Raw genomic sequence first — 17,549 nt, 5'->3', positions numbered from 1 at the left:
CATCCGCAGATCACAAATAACAACAGAACAAAGAATCAATAATACAGTAAATGATAATAATCAGCACTTTATTATGAGGGGAGGTATAACTCTAGCTCTGAACGTGCAACGCTTTTGAAGCCATAGCAGTCTGTGGTGACACCAGGAAGGAAAACTCTGAAGATGAAACAAAACTATGGTTGGTTAATTTGTCTTTCAAGTACCAGTTACAACTACATGTACTCGAATACATTATGTATTATTGCAGAGTTTCAGTGCAGGATAGAGGTAAGGTTATTTTTATGATCTAATTGCGTATTTCTGTATCTTGTCAAGTTTGGATTTTTTGGCTTAAACTTAGTCTTGATAGTAAGTTTTCTGGTTTTTTATACTGCTTGCTTTTGGGATAATTATAGCTTTCTTGCAAAAGTTTATGCCTAAAATTATTGATACATATTTCAATCTTAATTCTGCCTCCAGGTACCTTTTTATTTCTTGCCTGGAAGCATTATAATAATTTGAAAGTTGAGATTTTAAAATCTTGTATCTTACAGTTTCTCAAAAAAAAAAAAAAAGCTTTTTTTCTGACAGTCTGTGTGTGTGCATGTTCATGTGTGTTTGTGTGCATGTCCATCCTGGAACAGGGCAGCAGGGCAGGGAAAAAGTTGTTAGAAGATTGGAAGAAATTCTGCAACTGGTATTAAAGGCAGTCATCTGTGCAGACCTGATTGTTTTTTTTAAACAATTAATTGTCTAAAAATTGGCATACCTTACAGAGACCATAGGCAGTTGTGATACTAAACATATTTGTGAGCAGGTGCAATTTACAGCCTAAGGAAATACACAGTCCATAGTTTGTTGAGTAGCAGACCAGCTTGAAGGCTGTATGTCACCATTGCATATGGGATGGGCAACTCCTGGAACATGCAGTTTTTGTGATACAGCACAAGGAATACGAGCCAAGGAAGCAAATTTCTGAAGTAGGTTGTTTGCATACAGCAGCAACAGACGCAGTAGCATGTCTCATTGCTGTCCTAGGGTGCATTGCTGCTCTGAATACAAACCAGATCTGCTAGTAGTAACTTTACCTTGTATCTTCAATATGCATCTTAACTCTTTGCTGTTAGGGTATGTACGTTCCCATGAGAAACTATCCAAATTATCTAAAGCCTGTTGATGTTTAGGGAGAGGCTCCTGCAAATTCAGTATTGGATTTGGACTTCTGGGGTTCCACAGCTTACCTGCTCTTTCTATACTTTCAGCAGTATTCAAAACTAGGATTTGGGTGCCGTAGGCAGGCAGTAGCAGGCTGAGGAAGCTGTGGTCAGGCACCAGAGGAGGACAGGACGTACACCTGCGTGCTGGGTTTCATGGGTAGCTGCTGATACAGCTCCTAGGTTCTGTTCCGTGCTCAGTGAAGGAACACTTTTAATGAGAGATTACTGCTTCTTCTTTCTTCCTTAGGTTTGACTTTTTTACTCTCTCCCCCTCTGCCTGTTCTTGTCTTGTCTCTTTTCCCTTGCTTTCTTCTACCCATTTTCTCACTTAGTCCTAGACTTCCCCCCCTTCCTGTCCCACTCTTTGCTCAGTGCCTCTCTTCTAATCTCAGTCCTATTCTTCCCTCAACTTTTATGCCAGTGTCCTCGCCTACTGAATTACAGTTCTGCAACTTGTCATCAGATCTACCTCTGTCTCTCATCTAATCTCTCTCTGTCTTGAATTCCCACAATAGTTCCTTGTCTTATTCTTTTTCACATGCCAATCCTGGTTTCCCCATTGCATTCAATCACAGTTCTACCCTGCACTGACTCCCTGACCCCACTACTCTCTCCACTCGGAGATCACTGTTGCTACTGTAATTCAAGATGGTGCTGTTGCAATCTGATTATAGACTGTATCATATGTTTGTATTCTCCACTTCTGGGTCTTCTCTAAGAACGACTTTGATTCAAAACTTAATTGCTTCCCTTCTCTGTTTTGGTTCACTTGTTTCCACCTGCTTACCATGGACAGCTACCTTTTCAATTACTAATTTTTGACAGCTTTCATTTTTTATGCATGAAGTTTGCCCCAAAACAGCAACAACAGCTCTTTTAGTAATAGACAAAATTGATCACAAATGACTCAGTTTTGGAGACTGACATTTCTTCCCTAAGCGATTGTTCTGTGCTCAAAAATGCTTAGCTAAAGCCTAGTCACCTTAGCTATTTAATTGAAACAGAAAGTATCATGGGAGTAAATTACCACCAGATTGTTAAAGTGCCTCATGTATATAACATACTCCTATCAAACACCAACTGGCAAAGTGCACTGGTATTCCCTGTTTCCCCAAAGAATATCATTTAGTCTTTCCTTGAAATACCCTTTAGGAAGTTTTTTAACCTAACAAGCAAAACTGCTTAATGCTAACAGTGCTGCTATTTATATTTGAGAGAATAAATCAACCTTTTTAGTGAAAGCTAAGCTGCTGAGACCAGACTAGCCTTAGTAAGTGAGGAGTAGAGGATTATAAGGGCAAGTTAAAGTTTGAAAGAAAGAGGAGAGATTTAGGGTAATTTTGACAAACAGATCTAGAGGAATGAAGAAAGACAAGTAGGGATGGAGGTATTTTCAAAGGAAAGAGTATAAAATAAGCCAAAAGAAGAGTAACTCTGACCCGAGGGCAGGAATGGGTGGGTGATGGGAACTAGGCAACCAGCTAGAGGCTTTCAGTCTTCAGTATCTCTAGCTGTAATTCATCAGCAGACCCTACTAGACCTTATTACTAAATTGAAGTGAGAGGAGGTAAGTATGCAAGGGCTTGGTGATTGTGGAAGCAGTGTAGAATATTACCAAGAAGAGTAATGTTCAGCTGGTAATTTTCCAGTTAGTTTGCAAAACTGATTTGGTAACTCAGATAATTCAGACCTTTGACAGAGAGAGCATTTTCCATGGATTGGATATTTTTTCCTGTGAGAGGGATGAAACTCCATGACAGAGGAATTCTCTGGCAATACTCAGACTTCTCAAGGCTTTTCTTTGAACCAGGTGTGATCTCAGTGGTGTCTGGGGAAAGGCTATGTCACCGCTCCTTCACCCTTCTCCAGGACTGCTCTGTCTATGTGGAATTTCAGGTTAATAGCATACAGTGGTGGTTGTGGGCTGTGGTGTGGGTGTAAGGAGGGAAACAGAATCCCTTCTCCCGTCATTTGGCTCTAATTACCTTGCTGTACCCTGTCTTGGAGGCCTGCATCTGTGGTAATTACTCCAGCGGATCCAAGTGTACAACTGGAGTCTGTTTTGTTTATATCAGTGCAGTGGAAGGCAGTACAATGGCATGGCGTAATGGAGATACCAGGCCTAGTGTAAGGGGAATACAATACTGTTTTTTTCTTGACCCATGAAAGCTGCCAGGTAGTTTGGTAGTTGTCATGGGCACAAGGATTTCTGAGCATCTTTAGACATATCTCTTGGAGGATTTACCAATCTAGCTGCTGTTTATGCTAATTGAAAGGAGCATTTAACTTTGTTATATTATTACTTTAACATTGCAACTTCATCACCTGATCCAGTGAACTGTTACTTATAATTACTGAGATAAAAATAATGATGGCAAATATTCATTTATAGTGGAGATTAACTGGATGACACCTACTCCTGACCTGTGCACTGCACAATGCAGTGAGGGTGACAGGACAGAGTTAAATGGTCTCCTTTATTCCAGAACAAGCTAATCTACAAGACTATAAAGCAAACAGCCATTATACCTGCATATTATGTACTAGTGCCAGCTGGCTAATATTCAGGATAATTCATGTTATCACCTTGCATTTATTTTATATGCTTTCAATTCATCTGCAGAGGCAGTGGTACCAAGCCAGTGAATGTCTGCATCTGGTTTGGAAAAGCCTCTTTCAGAGATACTTCAGAAATACAAGAGCAATCTTTGGAGGGATTAAAATGTTAGGACTCTGCTGAAATGAAAAAGAAGGCACCAACCATGTTATTTGGAAAGAATGGCTCCCAGCCGAAAAAACTCGACTAGGGCTTAGGTGATATTTTTGTAAATAAAAATGCCATATGTAACTTTCCATATGTTGGAAGTTGTTAAAGTTTTACCTAGAAACCAGAATGAATATCCTTGAATCCAGTGAGAATAGCCATTTTCCTAATATTTCCAATCTGAAAAAAATCTGGGAAAAAGGAAGAAAGATCAGGAAAAAAGAAAGCAGTATTCTCCTGATGTTTCCAGAGAAATGTCTCAAGCTAGAGCATAGCCTTTTTGCCGTCAGACCTGCTGACTGAATGAACCTTTGACATTTGTAACTCACCATTACAGATATCGTTTTATGAGTAACTCCTCCTCTGCCACCATTTTGAATTGGATGTGGCACTTGCATCTTGAGTGCCTTCTTTTCACTTTGCATCTGTATTTGGACAATCTGCTTGAAAATTGAGTTAATAATAATAATTGTGTGAAACTGAGAATAGAGGAATCTTCAATACTCATGTGGTTATTTATTATCTTAGTAATTTTTTATCCTTGAAATTAATGCTAATGTCCAGAATGTCTCCATAAAGATATACTCCTTCCTTTTTCTGTCCTCTCTTTTTAATATTTTTGGTGTAATTTAATAGATTCTTTTAAAATGTAGTGTCCCCACATACATGGTAACTGATTTCCTAGTTGTCAACCTGAGGCTAGATTTCCTGCTGAAATCTAAATGCCTGAACATTGTCATACAGGCTACTAACAGAAGTTATATTTTATTAACTACATAAGTTAATAAAAAACCTTTTCTTTATTCTAGCTCTAGATGTTCCATACAAACTGTAGCTGAAAAATCTCCAGGGGAGAAGAAAATTAAAATTTGAATAATTGGTGAGAACTGTGTTTTACAGCTATTGTTGATATCATCAACTTTTACTGTCTGCTCAGTAAGTAAATGGTTTAGGTGCTGAGCTGTTAAAAGTCCTGTAGAGAAAATTGCAACATGAAAATTCAATCTGGACTTGCAGTTTTTCAGTGCAAAAAGCTCCTCCAGCTTTGCTGCTGCCAAAAGGAAACAACTGCTGCCCCTGGATACAACAAAGGTGTCACTTGTTCAGCTTCACTGCCAGTTTAACTTCTGTTTCAATGATCAGCCCTGGGCTCTTTAACCCTCAAAACTGCAAAATTGTCCTCTTAAAGCTACTGCTCTCCTGGGTGCGACTATGCATGTGGTCATCTCCAAGTGCTGGAGTAATTCTGTTGAATTTGCAGGAGTGCATTTTGGGGATAGTTGTTAATTAAATGTAGTGGTACCCAACCCTGCACCACGGATGAGCCACAAAGCCCCTTGTGGAGGGACTCAAGGACTGTGTAGCCCACTCCACTTTTTGTGAAGTACAAGGGATACACATCTGCATGTATAATGGGAGATACCTATATTTTCATTGTGTGAGAAGAAATGTAAGTCCAGTCATCTGGTGAAGAATGAGCTGTGGAGTTGGAAAATATGGTGGCAAATTAATTGTTCTGGCTCTGGTTCTAGTCAATAGTTTGGATGTCCCTGATGTCAGGGAGGAGTGCTAAGAAGTGACCTGGAAATTTGAAGCAGTTGAACTACTTAGGATCATAAACTCCTTGGTTTTCAGGGAGAACTAAACTTATCGGTGCCTGAGTCACATTTGAATATGAAAAAACTCTAAGCTCCTCAACTGTTTTGTCTTTTAAAAAATAAATTAGAGTTTATTTTCCTTTTTGTGTTTCTGTATATCTGTAAGAATCAGGGTAAACAATTTAGGCCTGCATTTTTAAGGGCCCCCACCGTTTTTCATGTCCCCACATTTTGGTCCTACCTGGGGCACTGAGTAGCTGTTGCTTGGATCTACCTAAGGACAGATCACAGCATGGAGGTCTGGGCCAAGGTCCCAGCTCTTGATGTTACATAATCATCTGTCACAACTGCACTGATTTCAGCTACTGTGTTACTAGCATTAAAACATGAATGCGCTTTGTGCACTGAAACATTGGCTTTCCTTTACTGTTTTCTTATGTAGGTGCTGTAGTTGCAGCAAGCATTGTAGTGGTACTGCAGGCAAAGGTTGCTGCGCTCCCCTGGGCCTCAGGGAAGGCAGCAGCTGCAAAGTACCAAGGCAGCAAACACAAAGGTGGAAGGTAGTGGTGCAGAGCTAGACGTGGGCACTGTCCTGCCTACTGGTGTGCTAGAAAGCTTGAAACAATGTAATGACCTCAGTGATAGAGAAATCGGGCCTTACTCTGTACAACAGAACATATTTTACAGTATAATTGTAGAAGTGACTGTGCAAAGTAATTGTGCATGGGAGAAGTAGCAAGGTATTAAGGAAAAACTTGATTATGAAAGGCATGTTCAGATATCCTGTGGCGCTTCTGGAAATTTCCATGGCATTCCCCACTTAAAACTGCAAGATATGAGTGCTGTGTGCATTTAAATGGGCATTTTTCAGATCCCACAAACATATTCACTACATATATACAGTGCATACCTGCTGTATCCTGACTGTATCTGTGTACAAACCAACCCAGTTCACATCCTAGTTTTCTCTGGAAGAAAACTCAAGCCTGCAGGCAGGAAGGAAGCCAGGGTGTGCTCCACCAGGTCTAGGCAGGTAAGAGAGGAGAATTATGGAGCCTATTAGCAATTGATATCCATCTGTAATTAGGGACCAAGTCAGAGAAGCTGGCTGAAAATACCTTTCCTTCTTCCAGCTGACAATTTTGTGAGTTGTAAGGGCGCTATTGAACAAGAAGCTGATGGCGTTTCTTACATGTTTTGATACAGTCAAATGGATTTCTCATAATTAGTGTATTTATCTGAATGTCAGTTTAATTTGCAAACAGTAATGCTGCAAGTCCAAAATCATGGTTTTGCTTGTGTTCCTCCTCAGATCCAAATCTTTAGAAGCCAGCAGAAATAGTCTAAGAAGAGATCTGGTGGTACTACACTGTTTTCGAACAATGCTTTAATGTAGTAATTGTCAGAGCAGTTAATCTGTTTTCTCTGATAAGGGCCAGAACAAAGTGACTCAGTGACACCCTTCAGTGAGCAATTATGCGATCATGCAGGCCTAAGAGAAGTTTCTAACTCTGTAAGTTAGTATTCGGTGTATCTGAACAGTAATGGTTTCTCTGTCTCAATTTTTTTCTTCTTCCTATTGTAACTAAAGGATGTTGATCATATATTCTGAGATCTGATGGTGATCACTGCTGCTCAGAGAAGGTTGGAGTTTAAACTCTTTTAAATCATAGGAACCAAGCTCTAAATTTCACTCTGGCAAAGTGAAAGAGGTGACAGGAGGTATTCTGTTGTGCCAATCAACCAGAGACAAACCACTCACAATTCAGCTACTTGCTAGCCTTTGGAACAAATCTGATTTTGCCTGTCCACTGCAACCAATCGTATAGTTTCTCCCTGGCAGTTTTTCTAATCCAGAATAATTCTCTTTTTTAGCTGAAACAAAGATCTGCTTCAAATACTACCATGGCGTGAGTGGGGCACTACGAGCCACAACCCCCAGTGTCACAGTGAAAAACAATGCGGCTCCTGTAAGTTATGCCAACCTTTTATTTTTTTCATAAATCTTCCCTACTGTCACTCTCCTATGCACTGCTTTCCCTACCTGCTCTGTATACCTTTATATTAAAATTGAACATAACATTTACTCTTAAATGAACTGCAGTACACAGGAATGGATAGCCTTTTTAGTTAGGACATGGATTTATAGGCCAAAAGAACTTCGATTCAGTTCTCAACTTTGTCACAGGTAACCTTTGTGATTTTGGGCAAGTCCCATGTCCTACCTATATCCTCTTCTGTTAAATTATCTTCTCTGTACTGGGTGTTGTGAGACACAGCTGATATTACTAAAGGATTTGTGTTCCTTGGATTGCAAATACCATAAATGTCTGGGGAAGGAAGTTTATTTTACTGTTTGAAGGTGCGTTTTTCAAAATCGAGAAGTGAACATTTTCATTGCCACCTTTGAGTTTCAGAATCAGCTATACTGTGACATGCTAACATCAGTGGTAAGGTGTGGGCATTTAGGCCCTGATCCAGCCACATACTGAAGATCATTTTTGATAGACTGAAGCTTCATTGAAAGCAATTTTGATTTACTAGAGCTTAAAACATCAAAAGGATCAAATGGCTCTTAAAAAGCTATATATCTTGCCTGGTTTTGGAAAATATAATCACCCTAAGAGTGAAATTTTTTTTAGAAGTCCAATGAGAGATTTGCTGATTTTCAAGATTGTCTAGCCTGATTGAGAGAGTTTCACTGGCCTGCCGGCTAATCTTGGCAGAGACCTGCATAAGCTAAGGAGTTTTAGTCCAGCCAGCTTTAGAAAAAGACTAGCTCAGATATTGTTTATCCTGGAAACTGAGTTCAGGAAAGGCTTGTCTTCTCTGTGAGTGTATCTAGGTTTCAGCAGATATCACTGAAGCTTAAATTTTAAAAGTTCTCTTTGCCCTCTTTTGAAGAGCTGGAATTCAGCAGCAGCTAGAAACTGAATGCTGGGTAGGAGCTGATGATGCATCTTTCAGGTATAAAAGGCATTCATGTCTCAATGATATGCTTTTGTCACATGCTCAAAGTGAGCCATTCACCGGTTTGGGGGCATACAGTGTTCTCTTCAGCTGTCTCCGGAGGCCTGATGTGACCTTGAATATTTTATGGCAAATCTGAAGTTTGTAGGATACTGAAAAGTACTTTGGAGTGAGTTGGCTTGGGGCTTGCCATTCATTTCCTGGTTGGCATCAATTTGGGGAGACCATCTATGTCACTGATTTGAGTCCCAGTCTTGCCTGCAAGATAAGTCAGCCAGCCAAAACAATAAATACCAATAGGCTGAGAGATTAGAATGATTCTTTTTATGATTCATATCTATGTCTCAGACTTGAGTTTGAACTGATTAAATAAATTTGACAGGTCTAGTGTGGAAGGACAACTGTTTCCTTATTAAATGTCAGCAGTATATTTTAAGTTAACACAAAAATGTCTGAAAGCCTGCACCTTTGGTTTAAATCTGTAATCTCCCAAAGTTCTTCATTTGTACATATGTGGGAAATAAACGGCCTTCAGCAGTCATTCATTTTTAGTGGAATAGAAGGACTTACCTTTAAAAGAAAAGTCCTCTTTGTCTAGTACTTGTAATCTTCATTGAGATTGGATGAGCAAAAGAAACTCCTATTATGACTGTCAACTGAGTATACTGTACATGACTGAAAAACAAAATATTATGAAAAGTAATGTCAGATAATAGTTTTCAATTTGAGGGTCAAAACAGTGTCCCTGGAAATAGCATTCTCTTCCTTTCCAGATAACAAAGACATCTACTCCTAATTTTTCTTGCCTTTCTACATCCCAGAATCGTATGTGTGCTTGTCCCAGTATCCTTTGCAGACATGGAGAGACCAGCAATATTGTAGATACATCATCAGTTTCTCTGTTGTTTTCTGTTCATTGTTTGCTGCATGACATAAATATTTGGTGCATGATAACACAAATGTTAAGCAATGAAGACAACAAAAGCAAAGGAATAGCAACAAGTTTATGCAGTATAAGCCTAGATGACCCTCCTGTATGAGTGCAAGAGAGAAAATTGCTGTAGATTGGAAAGCTCCTTTATGAATATAGAGAAAAATAATAGTCTGGTTCTTGTGTATATCAAGGTTTTTAGCTAGCTAAGTTTCTTCAGACTCCAATCCCAGCAGAAGCCATCAGATGGCTTCATCCATCTGACTCTCTGCAGTACGTGTGTAACCTTTATTACTAGAGTATTTGAATGCTTTGTGACATCCTGCACCATTGGGAAGTGGTGTTATTCCCAGTGCACAGATGAGGAAGTAAAAAATGAGGTGTTTGCCCAGCTCCAGCCTTTGCCTTGGCTCTTGTGTGCATCTGCACTGGCTGCCACTGGAGCCAGAGGCTGCTCTAACGAAGACATACCAGCCATGCAAAGTGCATACATTACCCTTAGAGCTGCACACTCAGGGGCTCTGGCCTTTTGAGTGTGATTTCACTAATAGTGATTCAACTGAGAAGGTCTGGTGGAGAGAGAAAATTTTGGGGCTGTTAGTTTTTTTTTTTCTTTCTTTCTTTCTTTCCATCTGTCCATCCCTTCTTCCATCTTTCTTTCTGTCTGTCTTTCTTTCCCTTAGTTTTCATAGATGAGTGAAAAGTTACAGCCCAGCCCTTCTGCTTTGAAGGTGACTTCCAACACTGGAGAAAGGAAAAAATACTTTCAGAAGAGACCATGAGTTCAAGGATTCCAGATCTTTATATATTTTGAGTGGAAGAAGAGAGGGAGAAAATGTAAAAGAAATCCAAAAATAATCTGCTAAATCTATTTTAAAGCATAATTCTTCTAAATAAAGGTTTTGAACAATGATCAGAAAGTTCTTGTCCAAAAGGAGCTATTCTGGTTCTTACTTTGCTATGCCTTTTTTGCACCATCAGCTAGGCAATGAATGCACAGCTCTCCTTATCTGTGTTGCTCGGTTCCTCCCCATCCCTTTGTAGTCACTCCCTGATGAAGAACATCGAGTGGGCAGCCCCATCTTATTTTCTGTCTCCAAAGCATAATCTGAGAGTGGCAAAGCAGGGAAGCAATTGTTTTATTTTCCCTTTTCCTCTGTGTGATCAATTAAGGCCGGTGACAGTCTAGCTCTATGCATATAGCTTGTTTGAGATGCAAATAGCTTGTTTGAGGTCCTCGAGACTTCTTATCCTAGTGAGACTTGATAGACTGAGTGTTCCGTTAGCAAATTTGACACATCAAATTCCTCAGTTGTTTTCATTGCTCCAGTGATTCAATGCACTGCCCCAAGGTCCCAGGCATGGCATTTCTCACAGTGCTGGCTCTGGTCCTCTGATTTGTTTGGCCTAGGTGCAGCTTTTTCTCAGAAAGAGCTTTCTTCAGGTCCTTGGGCAGGTTCCGGTGTTTTTTTCTTCCCTCCTAGAAGAGGGAATCCTGTGGTCCTTGCTCAGAAATTTACCCCCTTTTCAATCAGTAGGAGTTTTAGCTGCAGCTAAGGGACCCCAGTGTGTTGTCCGAAATAATAGCTTTACAGGGAGAAAATCTCCTGCTGTGGCTAGAGGGGCTGAAGGTTTTTGAAAAGTTGATTCCCCTTGGACCAGAGGGAATTTTGCCATTGTAGTAATGGTGTCACAAATTCACCCTGAAACTTAGGCTGTCGCTAGAGGACAGGGGAAAGAGGCTCTGTGTATTTGACACAAGCAAGCCTCTTCATCTGGCACAGCTTGGGAAAAAGATAAGGAGCAGGTGTCCGTCGGGAAGCAGCATTTGGGGACAGGTGACCTTCTGGAGGCTGTTTTTGCTGCTACCACAGACTCGTCTGCAGCTGATGGCAGAACCACCCAAGCAGATTCATCCTCAGCCTCCCAGCGTGTAGCACCTCCCTTGAGGGGTCAGCACCTGGCATGTTGGCCCCTCAGGATATGTCCCGTCCTGTTTAGCCAGAAGACCTGCAAACGCCAATAAGCAGCAGTATCCTAACACCACAATTAAAAAGCGCAAACCCTCACTGTCTGACTGTGGTTTGTTACTTTTGAACGGGGAAAAGAAACTGGAAATAGTCATGCTGGGGGCTGTAAATGGTTGCCATCCTTGTTCACACACTACTGAGAGAGTATTTAACTGGCAGTTAAAAGGAATCCTACTTCTGAAGAGAAAAAAAGTTGCTCTATTAGTTGGATGTTGATTAGGATGCCCTGCAGTTCATTTGTCAGTGAAAAGTCCTGTCACATTTTATTGCCTGTGAATCATCATGAGAAGCCTGAATGTCTGGGAAATGAGGGCTGTGCACTTTGCCCAATTCATACATGGCAGAAGCTGTAAATGTGAATTTAGGGCAGGATATAGGCCTGCGGGTGATTGCAGTAAAACGGAGCACCTGCAGTTCTGGAAGAAAGGAACATCCTGGCTGGCTTTGGCTTTTTTTTTTTTTTTTTAATTAATGGCATAGATGAAACATTTTTGTTTGTGCACAGTAGTTTATACTTTTATAATCATAAGCATTACCATGGTATAGGTAAGCTGAACCATTTCTTCAGTAGAAAAGAACATTTTTATGTCATCTAAAACTTTGTTACTCTTTTATTTAGTCATAATGTTGTAGCCATGAATTCACCTTTACATCAGATGTCATTGTGGAAAAATGAAAAATTGTTTATTTTATATTATAATTATTTCAGTTAATTCTAGCAATAGGAAAGCTGTATCTTCCTAATGGGAAAGGCTGGGAGCGTGAAACTGATTTAATCTGAATGTGGCTCTTTGGCAGGAAAGTAAAGCAGGCAAAAGAACAGCATACTGAATGAAGAAAAAATCTTTTTCCCAAAGAGTTTATAGCCTAAAAAGATAAATTGGATACATCACAATTAAAAGACAGTAAGTGGAGAATCAGTGTTCTAGCCTTAGGACAAATGTTTCCACTAAATTGTGTATATTCTCTAGCTGTGTATTAGATGCAAATAGCGATGGCTGATTGAACCTCTGGAGCTTTCGAGCCACAATTTTTGTCTCGCAGATCATTATGGCACTTATCAAATACACTTAGCATCATGGGAAAGCTTTGTAAATTGGAGCTAATTATTGGAAGAGACCTTCCCTATGCTGTGTTTATGTGGAAACACTGCCTCAGCTGGATTTCCCACAGCAGGGATTACTGCTTGATAAGCTACTGCCATTTGAAGGGGACTGATCATTCCTGAGGACTTCCTGCTGTAAATATTTGCATTGCGTGCTGTCACATCAGAGTGTGGGCTGCCAAGGAAGCCTTCAGAATGAAGCATTCTGCCTCATTTCCATGGATGTGCTGCAAGACAGGATTTTACAAGAGAGTTTGCATGTATGAGCAGGTGTATTTTTCATTCTTCCCCAAAACTGGATCTAAAATCTCAGCTGCATTTTTGCTTTTACTTCATGTCTTATTCTGTGATATGTGACTTTTAAAACCCTCTGTGTTTCCAAGGCATCACTATGTCTGGAATAGATCTAACAGTCTGATTTTGAAAGTGTAAGAATAATCAAAGTTTGAGAAGCAAAGGATAAAGAGGTAGCAGAAGCCTCTAGTGATTCCTGCACACCTCAGCAGTTAAGGTAAAAAAATTTTATGGAAAACACAACATCAGGCTGTTGCAATTAATCACAGCAAGAATGCAAGCCAGGTACATCTTTAACAAGTGTAAGTGGTGTACCTTGCAAGGATCAGCATTTCTGTGAAGGCAAGCACCACTTCCCTGGAGGCTATTGCATCTATTTAGGTGACTGGGCATATGGCAAGGCACAGCAAGAGAATCCCCTTTCCATATCTGGAGATGAGAAGTAGTTAGAGCTCCCCAACTTGCCGCTGTCTTGGCATCAAGTTACCACCTATATTCAACCTGCCACTGTATGTTTCCTCCTAATCTGATTACCTGCAAAGGAGATGGAGTCATTCAGGAATGAGAAAGTTAAGGCAGAACTAGCAGGGGAAATCACTGAAACTGGAAATATTTGCTCAGCTGGAAGGAAGAGACATGTAGACTACAGCAGTCAAGTACAAAATGCTCTCTGCCAGGATACCAATGTAAAAGGGCCTCTAACAACTGCTGTAATAAGTGGATTCTACTCATTAGCTGTTCAAGGTGAATAATTCTGAAAAAAAGGAGCTGAATCTACAAACTGTAGGTGGAAGGTAATCTCTGTATACGATTCTGCTCTGTTGGAAACAGCTGTCCATTTTAGATTTTTTTCTGATGTGATTTTTCTTTCACAACAGTTGCAATGTTCTCTGCATCCCACCTGCCTTATGTGCTCATAGTTTGCCACCATTGTAGTCCAACATGATGAAGTGGTATAATGTGAGAATATAAATCTTTGAATTTAAAAAAATATTAAATGACTGTAGAGTTTCTTCAGCATTTAACAGAAGGGTCTGTATTTCATTGGTTTTCTGTAAACATTCAAGGAACAATTTGGTCACTCATGTATGAAGGACCTGATGGTGTCTGGAGTTATGAAGATGTAACGCCTCAAAGTAAGCTAATCAGAGGTAAAATAAAGAAGTGTAGTGTTACCTCTTATTTGGGAACTGGCAAAGATTTTAATATGCGCACAGGAAATTTATTAGCATTTTTACATTATTGAGTTGCATGTGCACTTATTTTGTGCTTGTCTTGAGATGTTCTAGAGAAGTGAAGTTAAAAAAAGAGAGCAGGGAAAGCAATGCAGAAAGATTTTCACTAGTAGTCTATTGTTTTGAACTCCAGTTCGTAGTAGCACCTAAAGCCCTAATCTGGGTGTGGGCTCCAGGGCACTATGCTCCGAATGCGTATGCCAGCCAGTACAAGAGCTCCAGTTAACAAGCGCTTTGAGAGCAGAATTTCCTGCCAGAATTTGTCCCCATTAGCTGCAAAATATAGGAGAATTATTTTTAGTGCGAGAACAACACTCAACACATTTGTCACAGCTGAAGTGTGTCATGCATTCATTTTTTCACTTCCGCTTTGTTTCATTATAAAGCCATGGTAGTGTTTTACAGCCTGATTTGGCAATATTCAGTTATGTTCAAGCATACTTACTCACATCAGCAGCCCCCTAATAGTTGCACAGTTGAGCTCTTATTTCAGTATAATTACATTTTTTTGGTTATGCTTTTCTATATCCTAATTAGCACTGATTTGCAGAATTTGAAGGTTAACGACATGTCCAAATTATTTCTTATAGCCACCTCAGTAACACAGGCATTTTTTGGACTGCAGATACATAAAGGGCATCATTGTATTTACACTGCTATTACTCTGTCATGTAGTGAGTGTTCCATTTCTATGAATTAGTGGAATCAGAAAGCGTAACCGGTGTGTAATTGGTCTGCAACTGCAGTGTAACTATAGTCACTGCATTATAAATAATAACCTTTTTCTTCCTTTCCTCTGCTCACATTTTAAATTGGGATTGTTGGCAAGAGATTTTCTTTAAAGATTAAGAAAATTCATTTGCACTGAAGGCCTCTTCTGATTATACCTGTTTCAGTAATGCTGGCTTTTATGGTCCTGATTCAGTAAAGCTGTGGGGCTCATATTGAAATCCCACTGCCTTTACTGGGAATTTTTAGGGATTTTCTTCCAAATTGGCAGAATTTTTCAAAACAGAAGAGAATTAGCAAGTAGAGTCACTTCAGAATAACATTTTCCTCCTGTAAATTAAAATACGTCAGTAACTAGATTGATAGATAACCCAGTTGTGTGTGGCTTGTGGCTTTTTTTCCCCTCTCTTGAAGTTGACTTTTTCAACTCAGTGTGGTTCAAACTCCTACCACCACCAGATATGTTAGGATAGACTTACACCACTTGAGAGAGGTGCTCAGAATTTATTATCTAACAAGCACAAATTGAGCAGAGGAGATGTAAACGATATTCTTTGTGAATGATTTCCTGAGTAGCAACCTGTAATTCACAGCACAGGAGTATGTTCTTTTTGTTGTTCCAAGCTAAGCAGATTGTGACTGTTCTTTCCAGCACACAGCTGTTTGCATATTTAAAAGTCCCTTAATTTTGTAGTCTTCATAATTTCCTGATCCATCTGTATGAAAGACAGAGGTGTAATGAAGGAATGGGTTTTCAAATACAAGCACCTAAGATTAGGATTGGTGCCAAAAATCAGAACTGGTTTGAGAACACTTTAACACAAGAAACGGACCCAGAATACACTTCAGTGCTTTTTCTGCATTGAATCACCTGCATATTTCACATGTATCTTCAAGGACTGCATATCTAGGAGAGATGGAAAACAAAGGCACCTGTGTGGGTGCGAGGGTGATGCAGGGGAACTGATCAACATGGCTTGACACATTACTTCTCTAGAATGACGGAGGTGTCACTGGGGACGTACAGCACGCTGGTCACGCAGCTTTGAAACAGTTGACACAGAGCACTGGGTCAAGCAGCAACTTTGTAAATATTGCTGATACGTTGAAAACCAGTGCCCTTTTGCATCCCATGGTAATACACTACAGAATGAAGAAAACTAATCCTATATAACAGATGTGTCTCTGGCAGAGTACCAGACACATGAAGTACAGTAAGCTGTATGCCTATGCAGACAGGGCAGTTGGGGCGTGTGTACTATTCTTTGCTTAAAAAGTCAGTGGAGAGTGAGAGATCTGAAATGGAAGTTGTGTGGTACTGACATTCCTAATGCTTTAGCCCTCTTTCATCAGCACAGGCATGCTTATGCACCTGATAACATCATAATCTAATTATTTTATTTTGCACATCATGCCCTGCCATGGGCATAGCTGCAAAGGATTTAAATGGTGAAGAGATTGCATAGGAAAGAGCTGGCATCTGTTAAATTATTAAACAAAACAGTTCTTCAAGTGTTAATTCATCAAACTTTTCCTATTGTGCTACCCTGAACTTGCAGTTGTGCAGTCAAGCTAGCAAGGACAGAACAAAAGGCAGAGATAACGCCACCATTTGCCCATCTCCTGTTAAAATGTTGCCAACTCCTTTCCCTCTCGTGGACTCCAAGTAAGCAGAACTAGCCATGGAGCTGCTGGGCAATCCATAGGGATCACTGGCCACCATGTTCTCTTCACTCTGAAGATCAACCTCTCCAATTTGGGGCTCCTTCCTGTTGCCCTCATCTCCCTGCACACTCGGAAACAGAGTTTAAGAAAACACTTCGGCTTGATCATGAAGAGAAGCTAGTGAAGATGCACCTTATTTGGCATCCTTATTGGGCATCCAATCCAATTTGAACTTCTAAATGTAGATTTAGAGTGGTTTAATTAGCAGACTTACAGTGCAGCACAGAGTTGAAATGAACAAATAAAAAGCATGACAGATGGGGAACTGGAGTGATTTTATTTCAGCAACACCAAGAAGATCATTACACAAGCCATTTATTTGTTAATGGGTTCAATACGTGTCTGGTATTTCCCAGCCGCTTACTTTCCAAATGTCTCTTGTTATGGTCACATAATAGCCATACTAATAGTCTGCACATCATATTACTGCCTTCCGTAGTTTAGTAAATTATGGAAAGATCAGTGACTGTTCAGCACGCTGCACCAGTGTAATCATTTCTGTTCTGGTATGTAATGCTAGCGGTGTTCTCATTTCTGTTACATGCAGGCCTTGTAAATACAGCATAAAACTCCTGACTTTGGTGTAGTTGTTCCTATCTTATACCAGCAAAATAGGTTTTGCTCTGGCCTTTTATATTTTTATGTACTCTCTACTGCTTCCGATTACATCTGTAATCTACAGGACAGTTCTTGGAATTATATGGTGTGGCTGAGGGCAGATTATTTCAAGTTTTGTTGAGGGAAGAAGGAAGGAAGGAAGGTTTTAGAGCTGAGAAGTATGCTTTGGAGATGAAGATGATGGACTTCTGAATGAAGCATCTCCTGCTTCCTCCCTTCTAGGAGTGAGTTACTGAGCTGAGCCACAGGTCATGTCTAAATGATTGTGGGTGAGACACAAACTAAATTACTAGAGGTAATCTAGGTTACATAACATACCTTTCCAATATGTATCAGTCCATCAGTTGCAAGAAG

General features: G+C 40.0%; 1 protein-coding gene across 1 annotated transcript in view; it reads left to right on the top strand.

The window, feature by feature from the left end:
- The window catches only part of HECW1 (HECT, C2 and WW domain containing E3 ubiquitin protein ligase 1), a 203,541-nt gene that overhangs the window by 66,076 nt on the left and 119,916 nt on the right, over positions 1 to 17,549 (top strand). Inside the window, exon 4 of the mRNA XM_067291220.1 lies at positions 7,434 to 7,528. Within this exon, the coding sequence (XP_067147321.1) occupies positions 7,434 to 7,528 (95 nt within the window). The remainder of the gene's footprint in view (positions 1 to 7,433; positions 7,529 to 17,549) is intronic.

Source organism: Apteryx mantelli, chromosome 2, assembly GCF_036417845.1.
Source record: "Apteryx mantelli isolate bAptMan1 chromosome 2, bAptMan1.hap1, whole genome shotgun sequence".
Taxonomy (NCBI): Eukaryota; Metazoa; Chordata; class Aves; order Apterygiformes; family Apterygidae; genus Apteryx; species Apteryx mantelli.
Note: the sequence above shows the minus strand (reverse complement) of the source record. Positions and strands in the feature narration are given on the sequence as shown.